The sequence below is a fragment of the Polypterus senegalus genome, chromosome 9, assembly GCF_016835505.1.
Source record: "Polypterus senegalus isolate Bchr_013 chromosome 9, ASM1683550v1, whole genome shotgun sequence".
Lineage (NCBI taxonomy): Eukaryota > Metazoa > Chordata > Cladistia > Polypteriformes > Polypteridae > Polypterus > Polypterus senegalus.
Genome location: NC_053162.1, coordinates 45,768,914 through 45,790,730, shown reverse-complemented (window position 1 = coordinate 45,790,730; position 21,817 = coordinate 45,768,914). Strand labels below are relative to the sequence as shown.

The 21,817-nt window shown below is 37.0% G+C and overlaps 1 protein-coding gene across 1 annotated transcript; it reads right to left on the bottom strand.

Moving 5' to 3' along the window:
* Positions 1 to 1,299: 1,299 nt before the first annotated feature.
* Positions 1,300 to 19,316, bottom strand: si:dkey-29p10.4 (tripartite motif-containing protein 16). Its single transcript, XM_039763061.1, has 6 exons — positions 17,412 to 19,316; positions 11,938 to 12,033; positions 9,931 to 10,179; positions 9,346 to 9,368; positions 5,115 to 5,263; positions 1,300 to 4,009 (listed from the first exon to the last, which is right to left on the bottom strand). The coding sequence occupies exons 1-6, from the start codon at positions 17,970 to 17,972 to the stop codon at positions 3,489 to 3,491; spliced, it is 1,599 nt and encodes a 532-aa protein (XP_039618995.1). The 5' UTR covers positions 17,973 to 19,316; the 3' UTR covers positions 1,300 to 3,488.
* Positions 19,317 to 21,817: the final 2,501 nt, after the last annotated feature.

Here is a 21,817-nt window from a genome sequence, read left to right as displayed (position 1 = left end):
GGGGCGGATGGGAATCGGGGGGGTGTCTCTGTTTGGTTTAATTTTGTGTTTTGCTTTAGTACCCTGGAGGATGTGCAAACAATACACGTAAAAGGAAGGGGCCTAAAATTGAACCTGCTCAAGTGCCTTTTTAAACCTTAAGAGGTTTCTTTTCAGATGTAAGAGTGTTTTACAGTGATGAGTATTGACCTTTAATACAATGCAGACGATTTGCTGATTTAAAATCAGTCCAGATTTTTTTACAGTGTCACTTTTTTCCCCTAATAAACTGATTTGTAACCATCAACTAGTGTCTTTAAACAAAGGTTACTGATCCCCTAAAACAACTCTGGTCCTTTTAATTGGTGACCAGTTTTTGCTGCAAATTAACTCCTTTTCTTTTCAATTTAATTGAAGATTTTTTTTCCTCTAAATTGCTTCATTTCTTGCCTTAAATGGCAACTAAACAAATGAAGTGTGAAGTGAGTGAGCCAACAGAAGGGCCTGAAACTCCAACCAATCGCTTAATTAGGCACCAATTCTTGTTAATTAAACCTGTTTTTTATTTCCACGGCTTGTTGCTGCTGTCATTGTGCAATAGCAGATATTTCTGAAATTGATTTTTCTTTTCTAAAAACACAAAATATTTTGGGGATCTGAGCAGATCAATATTCTTGAAACCTTCATCATTCTTTTCTGTAATTATATGATGGACGCAGTTTGCTGGTCATGTTTTGGCTCCTATTCTATCTCGGTGTTAGGCTGCTAATTAAGGAAAAACAATTGTGTTCCGAGTCTTCAAGAGCAAGTCAATTAAAATTTAAAAGTTAATTAGCAGCAAAAACAGGTCACTAATTAAAAGGGTTAGAATGAAAACCTGCAGTCACTACACCCCTCCAGAACCATAGTTGGGGACCCCTGCCCAAGAATCTGTAAGCTACTACACTAATTTGATCTGCAATTGTTGTCACACTTTTTTTTTTTCCCCATTTCAAATGACATTTACAGGTTTTCTAGCATGAAATGAGAAATTCTAGCAAAATCTGCCCATGAAGATTCAATCTGATCCGTTGATTTGGCCATTCCAAACACTCGGCTGTCGTATGCATGTTTGGGATACATTTTGACTCTGAGATTTGATAGTAATGCACAGTATCTGTATTAAGGGGCTGTTTGAATAGAGTTGAAGTACAAATGAGATTTTTCAAACAAGAGAAAATAGTTTTAATATTACAACAGCTATCTATTCAGTCAACTGATAGGAGAATGTGCCATTAAAGCTGTATAACAAAATGAAACCTATAGCCAGCACCACTTAAATACACACATTTTCCAAATTTATTTTCTTTAACAGAAGCTTCATATTCCACAGTCAATGTATAATATTTTATTGCATTTTTACGTAAGGCATCATTTGATTAGGATACATGATTGCTTAAATTCTTGTAGTTGGAGCACAGGCAGAAGCGACCTCCATTGATGCAGAGGTAGGAACTGAACGAGCAACCCAGTGGTTTAAAGTCCAGACCAGAACACTACACACCTGGACTCTGGTCCAAGTTTATCATTCATTGTTTACCTTCTCAAGTAGTTTGCTTAAAAAAAAAAAAAAAAGACTGCATTTATGGCTTAGCACATTGGAACTGCATGAATATACTTTATCTAGCTGTAAAAAAAGTGCAGCATGTAGAGGTCATAGTCCCCAATTCTGTTAGAAGCAAATTTAACAAAAGGTAATTAATGATTTACATCTTTATTAAAAAAAAAAAAAACATTCTATTAAACTCCTGGTGTCAGTGTATCTGTTCCTAACGAGACTTTCATCCATGTATGCTTAGTGATCGGTTTTATTGACTTAAAACACATTAACTGTATATCTAGAGTTCAGTTTAAAGAGGACAAGACAAAGGTCACGTACTTGTGTAACACCCTACTGGCTTTCTGCCATCTTCAACTGAATAAGCTGGTTAGAAAATGGACAGTATGGATCAAGATTAAGTAAAGAGTACCAAGTTAAACAGAGTATAGTTCATTGTTAAAAGCCAGTTTGGTAACAAATTTACGCTCTGCTGCAGGTACGTAAGAAATTGGACAAATGAGAGGAGACCATTCATTCCATCTAGCCCGTTTGTTTAGCGAATGGCTAAGCCGTTCCAATATCTCATCCAGATTCTTCTTAAAGGTTGTTAAGATTTCTGCTTCAATTACATATTTCAGTAGGTAGTTGCACTTTACTTGGCCCCAAGGAGAAATTGAGACAAATCATTTATGAGGTGAGTAACACAAATGATTAATATCAAACATAGGCAGCTGTAATTTTTCCCCCCTAAAATTATTTTTAAATGTGTATTTTGATTAGATTAAGTTTTGAGCACCCAAAATTTTTTTAATATTTGTCCTCTCAAATTTTAAATTTAACGTGAACTTTTTTTACCTTGCTTTGGGCACCATGTCAAAACAAATTGAAAATATGAAAACTCCTGACACCAGGGTGGATGGACAGCTCCCAGGTGCCCAAACGTTAACGTAACATTTATGGCATACAGAGCTTTTATTCAGCCACCTTAAAGGTTTTGCTTGATTACATTTCCAGTAATGCCTCGTTACTCCAGTGTTTCAGTTTTTTCAAATTGTGTTTTATCGATTCCTTCATTGTGCGGTTTACTGATTGTTACTGAAAATCTCATTTTCTCTAAGCTAATAAGCAAAATATCTCCACTATATTAAAATTGTCTGCATATTCCATCTACCATCTATCCCTGAGATTGTTTGTTTTTTTGTTTAATGATAACCAGTGCCAGATTTTTTTTATTCTCTGCACAGAAATTGTACATGTGACCCACTGCACTCTCCTTTGAATTTGGCGTGACTTTTTTTGGTAAGATTTTTCAAATGCAGTGGTTTTAAACTCTAAAAGCACTCGTCTACATTGACATCATGATGTCATTTTGTTTGAACACAGTACAGCAGATGCACAAAAAACGAATTGGCCTAAAGTGCTTCCTCATAACAGTCAACATGAAGTGGACTTTAGATGTACACAGACTTTCCCATTTGAGTGTGGTCATCCAAATTGATGTTAAAATGTTGTTTTCTCCATGTAAAAAGTATGAATTAGCTCTAAAGAGTTCCCATATGCTTCAGGGCACATGAACTTCACATGTCTTATGAATATGAGCAAAGCAGAATGTTGCTGCACAATTTGTACGTGTTTGTGCTGCTTTTTAAAAAGCATCCATAATTGTTGGTCATACTCAAATCATGAACAGTCAAAGCAGGGAAGACTGCATGGCCCCACAACTTTGGAGATGTGGGAATGTTCTGCAGGTGACTGCTGGGATTCACATCTGCAGAAAGTATAAATTGGCATCAAAGGAAGCAAAAAGTAGGAGCAAAACGCTTCCCTGCCTTGACAGTTGTAGACACCCAGCTGCCGTTGAACCACTTTTGGAGAAAGTACTTGCTGGTGCATTGTGGCAGAATGATTTTGGCTTTCCTTTCTATACCACCTAACAAAATGATAAAGACATCTTGGAAACTGCCAACGCTGGAAGAAGTGGCTGAGTAAAATTGTGTTGGAATTCATGCAGTAAACTCACAGTATTTTCATGAACACTGTAAAAAGACACTATACCATCATCAAAATTGACATACACCCCAACTTGTTTGGGGCTACCTGAAACAGAGACTGCCTCCTTCTCATGCCATGCTTCGGTTTTATCCTTCTCCCCATAAAGACACCAAGAATAACTGTTGTATCCCAGTCTACAGTTGTCGCCCTTTCCTTTCCGGCCAATTTGGGGGTAACAAATGCCAACTTTCCAGCGACCTTCACCTTGGAGCTTCACTTCCCAGTAACTGCAGCCACCCTCCAGCGGTTCAGCTCCCAGCACTTGTGGGAAAATGTCAAATCGTGCATTATGTTGGGGGTACGGCTGGTTCTCTTCTGTATGAGTTACTGATCGATTGTCATCAGTCAGGATCAATTTAACGTGTGCACTGTCTGGGTCCAGGTTTGGAGTTTTCCCATCTACAAGAAAGCAAACCATACATAGTACTCTTTTTTTTTTTAATTCTAGGTTCACTCTTTACAAAAAAAATATATATATATATTTGAACATATTACTGTAGGTCTAGCCAGAGATGGACATCCTACCTAAGTACCATTTCCACATCTGGCTGGAGTTTGCGTGTTCTTTCCAAGCATTTTCTAACTTTCCTCCCATAGTGGCAGGACAATACCCTCATTAAAATTGCCCTTTTGTGTGCATGAATATAACGTGATGAGCTGGTGTCCCATACCTGGACTGTATTCTGCCAGGTGTATCCATTTTTATGACTGCCATCATTTTTCTCCACCATGGAACAACAGATAGATGTATGACAAAGATCTCCTTATCCTACTGTACCACTGAACTCAGAATTTAAAGAACCCAATTAGACATTTTTCTGTACCGGTAAGTAAAGATGGGTGGGGCAATAACCTTAGGTACTGCAAATAAAAACGATGTGTCACTTTTAATGTGTTATGCTACATGACAAGGATTGTTGTATTTAAAAGAACATCAGGGTACCTGTACCCCACTACAGACTGGTCAGTTTTCTTAATGAGGTGGCTCAAGCTCTACCCAGCAGCGTTTCATTACTGTTACATATAAAGAAACTGTTGTTCACATTCGTATCATAGTTGGTCAACATTTCTGGGAGCACCCATGGCATACTTACATCCCCAGATTTAGGCTGTTCAATGTGACAGGTGCCTCTGTCAAACTTGCTGAGTGCCAAGACTTATGTCAATCACAAATAAATATCGATTTTAATGTCAATGTGCATTCATCCTTCCATTTTCTAATTGGGTTATTCGGTTCAGGGTTAGGGGTAAACTTTTGCCTTTCACAACAGCACTAGACACAAGGCAGGAAACCAACTCTGGACAGGGTGTAAATCCATTATGTGAATAAAGGAAAATAAGTAGCATTCTTGCTGATCTGCATCTGTATCAGAATGACAAAGTACACAATCACCGGTGATTTTATTGTATGACCTGCCACAATCTCACTTCAGCCTAAATAGCCCTCTTAGTATTCTATCTGAGCATGTCGCTGCCAAATCATCAGGACTCTTGTGACACTCACAGAACAGAATAAGGGATTCCCTGTCTTCCTCCTTCATAGGTGCCACCTCCAGTCTCTTCCTCGTCCAGTTCTGCAGCCTCTCAAGTTTATCACGGTCCAGTTCTCTTGGAGGCTGCAGCTCATTGATGGGACTTGCCATATGACTAATACTTAAAAAAGAGAAAGTAAAGAGGAATAGCAGGTAAAGCGTTAGCTCATTTATTGTAAGGTTACAACAGATATAAATTACACCTTGCTGCAAGGAAATAAGTAATTTTTTAGTCATATATAATAACCAAGTGGAAATACTTTGTTAATGTGCTTGAGTATATTTTAGGAATAGTTCTACCTTACTTAAGCAGGATGTTAGTGACGCACAATCTCAATCTCTGTAATTTCCACCACTTTCAGATACTGTCCTCAAGGCAGCCTGCCAAACAGGGTGTGGCTGGACTTTGATGTCCCAGTCTGAGTTTGTCATTCTTAGAGCTGACTGCAAGTTCAGTTTACGGTTGGGCTGCTGCTAAAATTTTGACTTCGGCATCGATGCCAGCATTCAGACCTTAGTACCAGAACCACAAATAGGGCTTGTTTTGATGGCAAATATTATTGAAATAATTCTATCAATTTTCAGTTTGGTATTATTTGAATAAAAATGGGGTGCATGTTGGGGACCAAAGAGCACTTAAAAATGTTTCCCATTTAAACTAATCAAGTTATGAAAATTCACCTTGTGAAATGGTATTTGCTTAAAGCTAGGAAAGCATGCACACCACTTCTATTAGCACCTACCCCACTGAATTAAGAGAAAATCATTAAGATGTCCACTCACACTGAATGTCGCTGCTTTAGGTTGCAGTTACTTGGCTCATACATTAGTGATTGTTAGAAAATTCCCATGCAAATAAGGTCAAGTTTGTAAGAACTTTTTTTGACCATATACTGCAGAAAACAGAGAGAGATCCTACATTTACTTGTACTTTTGTTACTTAAATACACTTAATACCAGATACTTTAAAACATCTAGAGTAGTTTTCTTATGTGCAAATTTTACTTTCATTTGAGTCACTTTCCAGAAAGGTAGATTTACTCAAGCTTGGCTCCTGGGTATTTTATACAATACAAATTTTCTATAATAGTGGCAGCTTCAAAGAATGAGTAATTGGCGGTTTTTGATTTGTAAACACAATGTCAAATAATAATCATATGCAATAATCATAAATAAAGATCATGAAAACAAGTTATGATAAAGAAAAAAAGAACATGATGACATTTAGAACAGAAAAGGTCCTGAGCACAACCAAGGATTCAAGGATTTTGTTCAGGTGCCAGTTTACACAAGTATCTAAAGGCACTTTACATCAAAAAAGCAAATGAAATTAAAAAGATATTAAAAGATAGGTAACATAAAATCACATAAAACAGGAATGCAAATTTTAGAATGTGTAAACAATATTAAAAACCTCCTCACACAAAACAAAAAGTCTCAAGCATTGATTTAAACATAAAGGCAGCAGCAGTCTAAGGCTTATTTGGAGTGAATTTCAAGGTTTAGAAACAAAATCACTGAAGTTTGCGACCCCAGAGGTTTTATTCCTGTATTTTAGAACAGCTAATAGAATGGCATCAGCCAAGCAAAGAGCCCTGTGAGGCACATAGTGATTTTTTTCTAAATGGATAAATATGAAGGGGATTTATCATGTAGTGCACAAAATGTTGAGATGAGTACACTTTCACAGGGAGCCAGTTTAAACTACACAGGATTACACTGAATCACAACTTTGTACATTTCAGAAGATAAGCACCCGAGCTTTGTGCCATTGTGCCATTATTATGTATTGATCACTTTGGTAGACCATTAAATAAAACATAATAGTGACCCAAGCAGAGAGTATGAGAGAATGAATTAGAATGTTAGCAGATACACAATCATGACAGAGTAACACTTGTGCATTGTTCTTTAAATGGATGTACGTACTGTAGACTTACAACTACCTCTCTCTCATTTGTGCTTTAAAAAAGAGTTCTGAATGAAATTCCAGCATGCAGATTAGCATCAATACAACATAAAAATTACAAGTCAACAAACTACCTATGACATCACATTCAAATTCCCCAAATCAGTCACAAATGGGGAAAACAAATGAAACAGATCATCTAATGCACACCGTGAACTAATGGAAGGTTTGATGATAATATTTTCAACCAGGCTCGACCAAATAATAATAATAAATATGAGTCTCTTTATTTTATGTATAATCCTCACTTGAGTTGCAGTGACAGCTTGGGTCCACTAAAAGACTAAATAAAAGACTGACGTCTTTTCCTTAATCAAGAATCAAAGTAGCCACAAGCCTGAAAAGAGATTTTGAGGTGTTTTTAATTGACCTCCAGCAGTATTTACAGGGTGGACTTGAGCTGGACAGCAGCGTAAATGAAGGCTCGGGTGCAGTGAGGACGACAGCCAGAACAAGGAGAGTGAAAGTTTGCCAGGGAGGATACCTGGACTACTTAAATTATTGTGTTAGTTAGTTGGTCAGTCATCCCAACAAGGACATAAAGAACTACATAGTTAGACTGAGGGAGAAAAACAGGATTGTGTTTTTTCTTATTTTGTGTTGTTGCTTTGTTTTTACTCCTTTTTTGTCCCTTCCTCACTCTTCATAGAATAAGTTCTAATTTTTAGATTTCTGTAGCCTCCTTGGCTTATTTTTGAACTTAAGGAAGACTCAATTCAGCTCCCTACAGTCCACTGTATCAATATTCTCAGACAAAAAAAATGGGTATACTACAGAAAATCAGAATAAAACACTGTTATTGGACATTTGTAGTATTTTGGTACTTAACATCTCTCCACTATTTTTTTTAATAATGTTGCTCGAATAGATGTAATGGCTCAGTTCAATGATCACTATTTACAGTTTAAAAATTATTTTGGATGGTTGCATTAATTATCCACCAATTCCTGTATCTTTGAGGGTCTTCTTTGCCCATTAAAATGATGCAAGATGCCAAAGCCTATCATGGAGAACTTGCCCAGAACTTTGGATAGGATGCCAGACCCTTTTACAGTCAACATTCATACCACGTGTATTTAGAGTCACTAATTAACTAATTAACCCTAACAGCACATCTTTTAAATGGCAAAGCCAACCAAAATAAAAGAAAGAAAAGGAGAACATAAGAGTTTTACAAAGACACAAGACACAGTGACAAACTGAATCCAGTAACCAGTACCATAATGCAGCAGTGTTAGCCAATATCCTAGCATGGCAAAGACTCAAAGCAGTACAGAATTCCAAATTTTCATGATAATATATTGTCAAAACACTGAGGACAAGTATCAATGTAGGTATAAGAAACTTTGCAGATGTGGTAACATCTGTGATGCACCATCTGTGTAATACAAACATCAGCACTGCTGCAGAGATTCCTTTACCAAAGGCTCTGTTTACATTTAAATGTGTGAAGTTCATTTTGCTTTTTCATGTTACAATGAAAAAAGAGCTTAAATGTGATACATGCAGTAACATGCAATTGACACAACAAGCCATTTGCAGACAATGCTGTATTAAAATAAAGTACTCTAGTAAACTAGGGATGTCTTTGAATTCAACTGCTGGGAGCAGTTTGGAGGCTGAATTTAGAATTCACAAACATGTGTAATCAAAAGAGAAAACAGGGTAGCAAGAAACCGGATGATTACGGATGATTTGTTTACAACTGTCCTGACTGGCCCCCAGTCATCTCTGCTTGAGAGGCAATGAGGATCTTCAGGGAAACGAAAAGAAGGCTAATGTACTTAAAATAAAAAAAAAACTAAATTCAAAACATGTATTATCCCAATTAGTTAATTAAATTATTTAATTTTTTGTCTTCTGGTAGCAAACATCTTGCAAACAAATATTATTTTTAATGTGTTATTTTAATAAGACAATGGAAAACACATGTAGAATAAAAATGTACAGACACTATTATCTTTCCAATGTCCTTATATGTAACATATGGAGCATACAAACCCCAAGACATGGAGGAAACTTTCAAAGTGCCTTTACCATATTATAGTAACATTGGGAATGGCTTCAGTAGATTTAATGAAACAAAGCATAAACAGAAAGGCAGATGCCAAGATGACTAATCATTGTCAATGTATAATCAAAGTTATAGTACACTTCACTTTTCCATCTCTAAATTACTAAATTATTAATGTTAATATATTCCTTGAAAATAAAAGCAACAAATGTATTCATACCTCTTTGCCATCCTGCAGTATTCCTGCATTGGAGAAAGAGGGAATAAATATACAATGTGCGTAAGTGATGTTTAAAAAGAGACAAAAAGACATTCACTAAATAATAAAGTACTACAAAAGCTAGAATTTTTGGCCCGTTGTTTCAAGAAGCAAAAGCAGTGAAGCAAATAACCACACCACAACTTAAACAACACTACTAAGATGCCACATAAAAGCAGTGATACTATCCTTTTCACATTAGTCTACAATAAAGTTTCTATCCATCTAGTATTAATCCTTTCATAACATAATCCATACTGTATATCTAGTCTCAATATTATTGCTTTGAATTTTGTTTTATCTTAGCATTCACATCACAATATCCTCTCCAGACAAGAAGTGACACTCACAAAAATAAAATTTCTTTAATTACACAGTCAATGCATTGTTTCAGAAACAGTTCCTTTATGATTTACTAGTGGAAAACTAATTCTGAAAAGCATTATATAAAATAACTTCAAACTTGCTTGCAAATCACACAAACACTTTACAAATGCAGATTCGAACTTACATAAACTGTCTATCCAGAAGTGATTTTTTTTTTACCTGTACAAAGGCTTGATCCCGGAGACGAGTGGCTACATTAGAATCAGACAGCTTTTCCAACTCAGTGGAGTTCTCCATAATTTCTTTCAAGGTCTCTTGCAGGGGTTTAAGCTGGGTCTCAATTGAAGCTATAACCTTTGCCTCTTCTCGCTCCAAGCACTTTAGCACCTTACTCTCCTCATCCTCAATCAGCTTCTTCAACATTGCGTATTGGTCTTGAAGATAAGATTTTTTGCCATTGATTTCAGTCTAAAGAAAATCAGATTAGAAACTACGCCCATCAAAATTAATCTTTAACTGCCTGTTAGATGTCCATATTGCATACAATCTTAAATACTAACAACTTCAAAAGTTCAATCTCTTATTTTTAAGTGATTTGATAAAATGGCTGTGGAATAAGGGATGCTCTTCCATATACCAACTGATGACAAGGTAGGCTTCATTTATACTAAAAATGTCCCAAATTCCTAGAAGTATTTTGTGCCTTAAGTCTGATACAACAGAGTCCAATTTCTGATTCAGTTCATAACAATTGAGTAACCACCTTTACACTATTTTAATTACATTCATTTGGATTACATTGGCTTTGAGTTGGCATGCATAGGAAGAAGAGCATTGAGATCTTGGGAAGATTAAATTGATTAAATTAAATGCTCTCATAGTCTATCACCCATTATTAAATCATTGCCATTTGGGTTATTTTGTTTCTTTTTTGTATCTTCTCAAGCAAAATAAAGTTCAATCAAGAACACTCAAATTAATTGTAAGCAACGTTCCAAACCATGGTCTACTTACAGCTGCCATTTCCAAAATAAGCAAAACGTTTTTTTTATTACTTATGTCATGTTACACCTGTTGTCTAAATGAAGTCAGTTCAAACTTTAATTAAGAGAACTGCAGAGTAGTTACCGCTGACTTAATGTGAGATGGGAATATTCTGAGTTACCATGTCTAATGTCACTCCTTCCCAATTTCTTAATGTTTATTTCAAGTCATGTCAAAGCTTTGAGCCAAGCATAAGATTACTGCATTTTCTTCTCAATATACGCAAAAAGAATTTAGCATTTACCTCTGTTTAAATAAAATGGAAACACCTCAAACAGGATTGCTATCAAAAATAATACGATGGTCAAATGCCTTTTCTGGCAGGGTTAATTATTAATTTGTTATTTAATATAACAAAATAAGTTGAGGGATCAGTTTTATATCATAATGCAGCACTCGTAACTCGGGTAGTAAAGTTACTTCCAAAACTGTCCTACAGGGAAGCTTGCATGTCCCATACTTTCCTTGAAGCGTAAGCACAGCAGAACAACTGGAGTTGGCTGTTCAAGAACAATAGGCACATACAATACATTTACTAGCCAATCCAGCAGTTGAAAGACCCTTACTTGCCTAATGAATGGTAGGAGCCCGATCTCTGGTCTTGTCTTCTCTTTTATAGGCTGTAGAGTTAATTAGTTTTTCTTGTGCCTTGTGTGGGGATTAGACTGACTAGTAAAACTAAAACTGAACCACTGTGAATTTGGGTGTGCACCACAGTGAATTCTGTCATTTAACAAAAATGCCCACATTTAAAAAGTTGAAGAATCAGGAAATATAAGTCAGTGGTTCTCAAACTGTGGGGCGGGCCCCCTAGAGTAACAAAAAGGGGGGCACGAAGATGTGAAAACAAGAATCAAAAATATGAAAATTACATCTATTGAAACCAAAACAAATTAACTTAAACTACATTCTGATACTAGAAAAATAAATATAGAGTTAGATAAATGTTGATAAAAGTTAAGTAGGTATAATAAAATATGCATCTATTATATATCATTAATTAAAAAAAGAACAAATTGGTATTAGTGGGCTCCTTTCAAAAAAATGTTAGGGGGGCACGATTACAATTGTTATGAAAACTCGGGTCGCAAATACGTAAAAGCTGAGAAACGCTGAGATAAGTCATAGTGTGGAATAGGCTATGGTATAGGCATCTTGACTGAATGCACAGAGCAGACTCACCTGAAGATCAAGCTTCTTCTCCATTAGAACATCCACGTTATTCTGGATGATTGTACTGTTTGTTTTGATTTTCTGAATATCTTTTTTCAATTTGTCCTAAAATATTAAATAAAATCTCAGTTTAAATTTGTTTTTGTATCAACATTTGCCATAAATATTCACGCCTACTCATGTACCCAATAGTACCCAAAATGCACAATAATAATGAATGTTTCAGAATAATTTGTATTATTTAATATAAATTAAATTAAGATAAATGTAATTAGATTTTTTTAATATATTGATATATGAACAAATTACTCATTTAAGAAAAATTATTGTCCAATCAGACACCAAATTGACATGTGGGAGTAATTCACACAGTGAGAAACATTTTACAGCATGACAGTCGATCAGATTATGACTGGTGTAATCAGTGGAGTCAGTCTTCAGAACATGTTATCTGCAGGCAACGAAGTGCTGTTGTGTTCACTATATTGTAATGCAAAATGAAAAAAACGAATGCACAGGGATGAGAGTATGTACAATATTAGCTATCCATTTTGCAAAATGAACTTGAGCAAAAACCGACAGATGCACTCATGATATTAAATATGTTCAAAGAAAGTCATGAAGCAAGCTGCAATGTCAAGTCAACTTTATTTTTTGTGTATGTTTGTCGTGCTATTAAGATATTACTCTCAAATTATGACAATGGCAAAATATAGGTGCTACCTCAATCTTATTGCATTCTAAATAGTGCCATGTCTTAACATATCTCATTGTAAAATTATCCAAAAACATTCATATCAAGAAAAACACTCTATTATAGTGATATACAAGAGGTATTACAAGAAGGTCATTTATGTCTTTTACTAGGTGTAGTTCTACCTATGTTGTACAAATTTCTCTTCATTCTTAGAAACTAGTAGCAGTTACTATTCATTTGACCTATTAAGACAAACATTTTAGAAATAAATTTTCACAAAATATAAAGGAAAACAACAGTGATCATACAACATTTTCTGTATATAAATCACACATGGAGCAAATTTAATAGTAGAAACAGAATTAACAGTAGTATTGGAACACTGCAGATGGGTAAGATATGACCAAGCTAACTACATATTTAAACATTCAAATAATTTTCTGAAAATGAAGCTGTGGTACCATAGAGGAAAAAAGCTATAGCTGTGATGAACATAAAAATAACAGAAGACTAAAATCATATATGGTTGAAACAAATGTTCTGCACCTTGAATTTTCTATAAGTACAAGCTATATCTGGAACAATACATAAAAATAGGACACTTTCAGGATAATTTTGGATAAAAAAAATGGAAATCTTATTCACTAAACTCCAAGTTCCCATATAATTATTCAAATTCAAAATTAATTAAATGTTTATGGATTGTAGCAAGAGCTTTAAATTTGACTTTAGTATGTCCATCTGTTTCTATATTATCTGTACCACAAAGGTACGTGCCCAGAAAGATAGACAACAAACTGTAAATGGTCAAATTGTGTTGGAAAATGCTTACAGTATGGACCTCTGTAAAACAAAAACCTTCAATGTTAAAACCCAATACAATACTTACTCCTGTGCTACATATGCAGAGGTAAAAACATGTGGTCCATATCAGTTTAAAGTCTTGCTAGGTTTAACAACTTCTTGTTAACCTTAAGCAGCTAATCTATTGGATTAGAGAGAAAGCAAAACCTACAATGCTCGTAATGCCAAATGCCAATATCTGCATTATCTATTGAACTCCATTTTATGAATTTATGAAGATGCATCACTTACACATTTCAATTATTAAACATTATAGTGTGTAACATTATTTTAGTGTGCATGGACAGATTTTGACCTCTGTGAATTTAATACAAGTAATTATGCAAAACATGATATATATATTTGTATAACAGGTAAAATTGTGTTTGAAGGCTTATTATAAATCCTACAACTCTGTCGAAATGAGGGAAATAAAGTTGGTAACACAGTTCAAAGTCTGCAATTTGAATCCTGAGTAAAAGTTGGCATGTGTTTGTGTGACGTGTGCAAAATTTTTCCATACGTCTGAGTGTGTTTTTTTCCTTACTTCCTTATAATGTGCATTTTAGGTTAACTACTAACAGCTAATTGACTGTGTCTGGGTATTCCTAACACTGTATTTCAGAATTGATTCCACGTCCTCACAAGCCTAAACTGCACAAAGTAATGATTGCATGATGCCTTTACTTTCCAGACACTTAATAGCACACAATGTGGAAAAAACAACTGCATAGAGATACATTTACACTGTAACTCTTACTTGGGCCTACTCTTTGAAGAAGGGCCTCCTCAGTGTTCCTGGATAGCTGATCCCTCCCTAAATGTGAGCACTCAACCTGTTCATGATTTCCTTTTCAGTACTTACAATGCCTGAAAAACAAAACCACCCCTTAAATGTGACATACAAAACAAGCACAATTTGCCCTTCTGGCATGCACATGCCACCCTACTGAAGAATACAACCTTGCATGTAATGCTGGCAATGCCTTCTCTTGTAACCTGCACTGACATAGTCCAGGTAACAAGCATATCTGCAAGGGTTACAGTATTCTGAACTGCCAAATTAATTTTAAGTGCCTACCAGTGCCACCACTCTTATGATTGACATACAAATTGAAACCAGCATTTATCAGTCAAATGTAACCAGAACGAAACCTGCCATGAAATTGCCAACCAAATAAAAACCATAATCTACATATATACAGCTGCTCCAGTCAGAGGAATCAATCTCAGGTCCTACAGAACTGTAGTGGCTGTAGGTTTTCATTCCTAATTAATAACTGGTTACCTAAAAAAACACACTTATTTTGTAATAATTATAATTTCTCTTTTATTATACTTTCCTTACCAGCAAACAAACGATAAAGAGATGCAAAGCGATGATTAGCTAACTTGATTGAATGTACATAAACTCGCCCACCATAAAATATCAGTTTCAAAAAAATATTTGAAAAGAAAAAAGTGAAGTCTGAGAAATAATGATCTGGGTTTTCATTAATAAAACTTTGCATTGATTAAAGTGTGCCATAAAACTGGAAAATGCATATCCCAAAGAAAAGTCAATATTTTTAAAAGCTGGCATACGCACATTTGTATGCCATTTACCTTTATAAAGCACCATCATCTTGTAAATATTTGTATGTGAGCACACTTCGAACGCCATCTGGTTGCCACTCTGAAACAACCATATACAAACTGCACTTGGGGTGCTCAATGGAGGTTTACAGTGGCTACAGGTGTTTGCTTTATTCAGTTTCTTAATTAGAATCCATTTATTTACTAATAAAGTAATGTTTTTGGAGAGCTTAGTTTTAATTACATTGCCTGTTACAATTCAGAACCCTTAATTGCCTATTTTCATATTTATATTTTAATTATTGCCTGTTTTCTTAACCAGCCATCAGTTAGTAATGAGGTACAAATGATAAAGGAATATTAGCTCTATACCTTATATGCTTCCATTTAAACTCTATATATGCATCAACATCTGGGTTAATAAAAAATATGAAATAAGAAAGAAAAGGGAAGGACCATCAGCCACAGGGATATAGTTTTCAGAAAACAAAATACACACTTTTTGCAAGAAAGCACTAACAAGCCACATAATTAACTACTGAGTTTCTTTAGTTTTTATGCCTGGCTTCGAATTATGAAAATAATTAAAAAGCTGGAGTGAAAACCTGCAGTCACTGCAGACCTTCAGGACTGTAACCCAGTACCCCTGGACTATGCTAATCAACCTCATATCGATGCAATCGCAATCCTACAGACCTTTGTTTCCTGGTAGAGCAGCCTTCCACCTGACGCATCCAGATGATGCCACCTGTATCTTGCCTGCATTTGTGGCATTCTATGGTGTAGCATTAAAGCAGAGTATTGAGAAAAGGGATGAGGTGCTATTGTATGAGGGTGTAGCCACTATCACTTGGCACATGTAATGACATGACTGCTGTTACAATGAATAGCATAGGCCCTATGAAATTCTGAAGGTTCAGCAAATTACCTTACCAGGAATCCAGCCTTTATGTACTGTGCCATTACGAAGTTGTTTGCCAGCATTACTTTGTCTCAAAATCGCTAAACTTAGGATTGACCCAGGCCACCAAGCCATGACATTTGTCAGTTTCATCTTGGCATCGCAGGTGACTTGTGTGTTAATGGCATGTCACTGCACATGGTTAAAAAAAGAAGCATCATTTTCACTAGGTGATCTTATTCCCTCGATTACATTAGGAAAACTGAATGGCTCCTGGGAGCCTAAATCAGCACATAAGTCATCATCACCAGTTAAAACAAATCATGCCGGTCTCTAAAAACTAATTCTCTTCGCATATGACCATTTGCATAGTTTCAAGCAGCACCACATAAATCATGTTGTGTCAAACCATTAGGCTATGAATATGTTATTTAAAACATTCTGTATGCAGGGATCAATCACACTTGTGTTTATACTGTGCTTTGGTTTCTAATCCCAACAAGTGCCAACAGGTAGTCTAAGTTGACAAAAAAGTCAAAGAGTTCTTCAGTGCCACAATGGCTCTCTTAAAAGAGAACTAAAAAACACTCTATACATCACATTCATCACTTTTGAGGTTTAAGATCCATCATGGCAACACACAACATAATAATGGTTTGGTGATATGAAAAATTATGTATGCAACTTATGATTTAGCTGGTTTGATTACAAACATTGCAGGCCTCTTTTTGTGCATATGCAAGTTTTATAAACCTGAACCCTGCTCTGGTCAACAAAGTATGTTGTCGGTGCTCTCAGAAAAACTAAAATCTACAGTTCTGGAAAAGTGTGGTTTGGCAGAATAAGAACGTTAGTAAGCCATAAAATTACATAACAAAGTGGAGTTGGAGATCTGAGTTAGCTAGTTGATTTGCTTTGCATCTCGCTATTGTTTGGCTGCTGGTTATGAAAAAAAAAACAATTAAGGGTACTAAATATTAAAAAGGAAGTTATATGAAATGAAGGCAAGAGAAGTATGTTTAATTTGCATAAGTAACTGGTTATTAAGTAAGAAAGCTGGGGCACTCCTGCATGAGTTTGACACCTCAAACAAAACCCATCATCCAACTGATAGAGGCCAATCGAATGGATAATTTAAACTTCTGCATACATGTGCCAGCCCAGGCTTACTGATAAAGATCTCAATGCTTTGCCATTCCAATTAACAAGCATTCGTGTGTCAACACTGCTGCAAAAGGCAATTCAGACATTGTCAGTCTGCTGAATATCTAAACTCAGCCAGACAAAAATATATAAACTCAAAGTGCATGTATGAAGAAGCTCAGCTGAAGGACATCGCGGTTGAAGAGGATAAACAGCTTTAAGCACTAATGACTCCCAGCTTACATGCAAGTACCGTTCCTTTAAAAAGACCATCTGTACCGCGTTTGCACGTGTCCATCTACGTTACTTATCCTGATCACTGACCCGTAGCTCCTTCTCGGCCTGGGCAATGCTGATACAGTCGTGCTGTTTGTGTGCACCGATCAAGGTGCACACGCTGCACACGCACACCTCGTCTTCCCGGCAGTAGATCTTCAGCAGTTCCTGATGTTCCATGCATTTCCAGACGGAGATATCTGAGGTAGCATCTACCAGAGGATGGCTTTGGAACGCAGCACCTTCCGTGTGGATCTTCAGATGGTCGGCGCACATCGATGCTCCACACACCAGACACGTCTTCAAAGCCACCTTCGATGATTCTGTGCAGTAGCTGCAAACCACCGTGCCTTCAGGAAATATTTGAATGCGCTTCTCACGGCGCTCATTAGCAAGAGAGTTCGGAAATACTTCGTCTCGCCCAACGGCTGGCATTTTCTGGTATTGGTCGCGACACTCGGGGCAGTGAATGGTAGCAGTGGAGGAAGCTCCGAAAACCTCCTGGAGGCATCCCCGGCAAAAGCCATGTCCACAGTTGAAAACGGTCAGCTCCCTCGCTGTATGATGGCAAAGAAGACATGGCTCATCGGAAGAAGACGTGCTACCCATAGCAAAAAAAAAAAAAACAAGCGGGACAAAGCGAACGCGAAGCAAAAGTAAAGTGAAAAAGGCGGTTTGTGGCGAAAGTAAACGACTTCCTGCACGCAAGTTGTAAAGTTGTGTCAAAATAAAAGCCACTCGGCGACAAAGGGCATTCTGTCTGGCGGCTGCACGATTTCCTGGAGCGTTTGAAGTACATAAAGTATGTCAAATGTAACATGGACATATGCAAGCGAGTATGGTGGTGGGCGCGAGCGTACTGTGCGTTTAGCTTGCATCTCTTGGGCAGTTATTTATTATTAATAATATTGCTATTTTAATAAATCTTAATTTTAGTTTCTTTATTGATAAGTTCTCATTGAAGAATTTATTGGTAACAGAACATACAGTAAGCATGCCAAAATGAATGAAAATACAACTAACAAGTGGCATTTAACAAAGTTTGCTGTCCGTCGTCAATCTCAGTAAAACGACAGTAACTTATAATGCATCTGCGACCTTAGAATTCAGACTTTGTTGTGCATGTCTGACAGGATGGCATTTTGTACTAAACCTGTGTTAAATCAAAAAACAAACGGCGCGCAATGATGCGCGAACCCCAGGAGATCCGTGACAATCCCATCTTGGTGCGCCTGCGCCAAACTCGGAAGAGCCACTGAGTTCTACGGGGCTGATCCAGTATCTTCATATGGATTACCGCGTAGTCGAACAGAGGCAGTGTTTCCCCCGTGGAGTTTTACCCGAGTTGGGCTCGAAAACGGGGTGTGAGGGGCGTCGTCGTGGTAGAGTTGGAGTTAGGCGGTCTCTCAAAGATCAGAAGCAGGGCGCCTGAGATTAGGGGCGGAAGCAAAAGCGACACAACTGGCCTTGAGCCTGTTGTGACAGCTTTCTGTTTCTTGTTTTACTGAAGCTTGAAAATGAGGGAACGGTGGTGCACTGATTAGTGTTGTTACCTATCGGACCGAGGAGATTAGATTCACTGAAGTGGAAGTCAGTCAGAAGCCACTGAATTGGAAAACAAATGCCCTAAAACAAGTACACTTCTTCTTAAGGCTGCATCAAAAAAAACTTTTCAAAAAACTGAACATACCTGTAATTCTGTTTTATCTTTAAAAATGGATTAAATTGGTTTGATATTGGACAGATGGAAATGTGAATTAGATATGTTTCTACTATGAATTTTGACTAAGCAAAACATAGTTATAGTTATAAAGATAAACATGAACCTGAGAAAATTACTCTTTAGTGCTCATAAAACAAAACATTGGTGTGTATGTTGAAATGGTTTCACAATAGAATGCCTCCATTGTCACTGGTAGATTTTACGTACAGTGCCCAGCCATGTCAATGGGGTCTACGTTCCATAATACCCTGGAGAGGTTTTTCTTTTGGCTGGTCTGATGAGAAGTAAGGAAAGCTCTGGTGTTTTCTGTTTTCTTACCACATAAGATTCAGAAAATGAGACAATCGATATATAAAATGCTAGGGATTGTGTCTCCATTTCACACAATCATTCACAAAAACCACTGGGAGTATGGTCTTGATCTTGATTGAAAGCATATGATAGAAGGCACACTGATGAAACCCAATGTCGTTGCTGGAATGTCCACAAAGTTATCAGGGTTTGCATCTTTCTTATGGCAAACTACATAGGAAATATAATTAACAAGGTGACATAAAAGAAAAAAAGAGCAGCAAATTTAAGAAGCCGATTATGTGATACGAGGAAGAATGACAGCCCTGGCCTTTAATGTGCCCAGCCTGCTGTAACTCGCGTAGCGTGCCACATTGCTGACATGTAAACAATCGATGTGAGCTCTACTGTGGCTGAAGCTCATTGCACAAGCTGACCAGTTGTTATCGCAAATGCTAGTCATATACTCCCAATACGACAGAAATTCATGCATGACCAAAGAAATGGAGTTACAGGCTTGTTCCATCATGTTATTTGGCTTAGGATCTTTTTATACAGGTGCCGGTCATAAAATTAGAATATCATGACAAAGTTGATTTATTTCAGTAATTCCATTCAAAAAGTGAAACTTGTGTATTAGATTCATTCATTACACACAGACTGATGTATTTCAAATGTTTATTTCTTTTAATTTTGATGATTATAACTGACAACTAATGAAAGTCCCAAATTCAGTATCTCGGAAAATTAGAATATTGTGAAAAGGTTCAATATTGAAGACACCTGGTGCCAAACTCTAATTAGCTAATTAACTCAAAACACCTGCAAAAGCCTTTAAATGGTCTCTCAGTCTAGTTCTGTAGACTACACAATCATGGGGAAGACTGCTGACTTGACAGTTGTCCAAAAGACAACCATTGACACCTTGCACAAGGAGGGCAAGACACAAAAGGTCATTGCTAAAGAGGCTGGCTGTTCACAGAGCTCTGTGTCCAAGCATATTAATAGAGAAGCGAAGTGAAGGACAAGATGTGGTAGAAAAAAATGTACAAGCAATAGGGATAACTGCACCCTGGAGAGGATTGTGAAACAAAACCCATTCAAAACTGTGGGGGAGATTCACAAAGAGTGGACTGCAGCTGGAGTCAGTGCTTCAAGAACCACCACGCACAGACGTATGCAAGACATGGGTTTCAGCTGTCGCATTCCTTGTGTCAAGCCACTCTTGAACAAGAGACAGCGTCAGAAGCGTCTCGCCTGGGCTAAAGACAAAACTGTTGCTGAGTGGTCCAAAGTTATGTTCTCTGATGAAAGTAAATTTTGCATTTCCTTTGGAAATCAAGGTCCCAGAGTCTGGAGGAAGAGAGGAGAGGCACAGAATCCACGTTGCTTGAGGTCCAGTGTAAAGTTTCCACAGTCAGTGATGGTTTGGGGTGCCATGTCATCTGCTGGTGTTGGTCCATTGTGTTTTCTGAGGTCCAAGGTCAACGCAGCCGTCTACCAGGAAGTTTTAGAGCACTTCATGCTTCCTGCTGCTGACAAACTTTATGGAGATGCAGATTTCATTTTCCAACAGGACCTGGCACCTGCACAAAGTGCCAAAGCTACCAGTACCTGGTTTAAGGACCATGGTATCCCTGTTCTTGATTGGCCAGCAAACTCGCCTGACCTTAACCCCATAGAAAATCTATGGGGTATTGTGAAGAGGAAGATGCAATACGCCAGACCCAACAATTCAGAAGAGCTGAAGGCCACTATCAGAGCGACATGGGCTCTCATAACACCTGAGCAGTGCCACAGACTGATCGACTCCATGCCACGCCGCATTGCTGCAGTAATCCAGGCCAAAGGAGCCCCAACTAAATATTGAGTGCTGTACATGCTCATACTTTTCATGTTCATACCTTTCAGTTGGCCAAATTTCTAAAAATCCTTTTTTTGCATTGGTCTTAATTGATATTCTAATTTTCTGAGATAGCCTACTGAATTTTGGACTTTCATTAGTTGTCAGTTATAATCATCAAAATTAAAAGAAATAAACATTTATAATACATCAGTCTGTGTGTAATGAATGCATCTAATATACAAGTTTCACTTTTTGAATGGAATTACTTAAATAAATCAACTTTGTCATGATATTCTAATTTTATGACCGGCACCTGTACATTCAGCGATGGAATGGCCACACAACCTGACTGACAAATAAAAAAAAACAACCATCAAGTTGCGAGACCTTTCTGCCAGGAAAAAAATGACGACATCAGGCGGCAGTGAAGGATATTGCAGAAACCTCAGCAGAGTTCCTGACAGGCGCTTTCCTCAAGTACCAGAGATCAGAGTTTTACTAGTTACACTTAAATTAAAAACGTGATTTAAATATAATCTAGAAAATGTATCTTAGCACTCTAGAAATGAAGATGCAAAAAATAATTATGTTGAA

What these genes read in the sequence shown, in the direction of transcription:
- si:dkey-29p10.4 (XM_039763061.1), bottom strand. Translation starts at nt 17,972, where the DNA reads ATGGGTAGCACGTCTTCTTCCGATGAGCCATGTCTTCTTTGCCATCAT. An exon ending in AGAAGAAGCTTGATCTTCAG is followed by an intron (nt 10,180 to 11,937) that starts GTGAGTCTGCTC and finishes GATTTTCTTTAG; the next exon opens with ACTGAAATCAATGGCAAAAA. An exon ending in TACTGCAGGATGGCAAAGAG is followed by an intron (nt 5,264 to 9,345) that starts GTATGAATACAT and finishes CTCTTTTTTAAG; the next exon opens with TATTAGTCATATGGCAAGTC.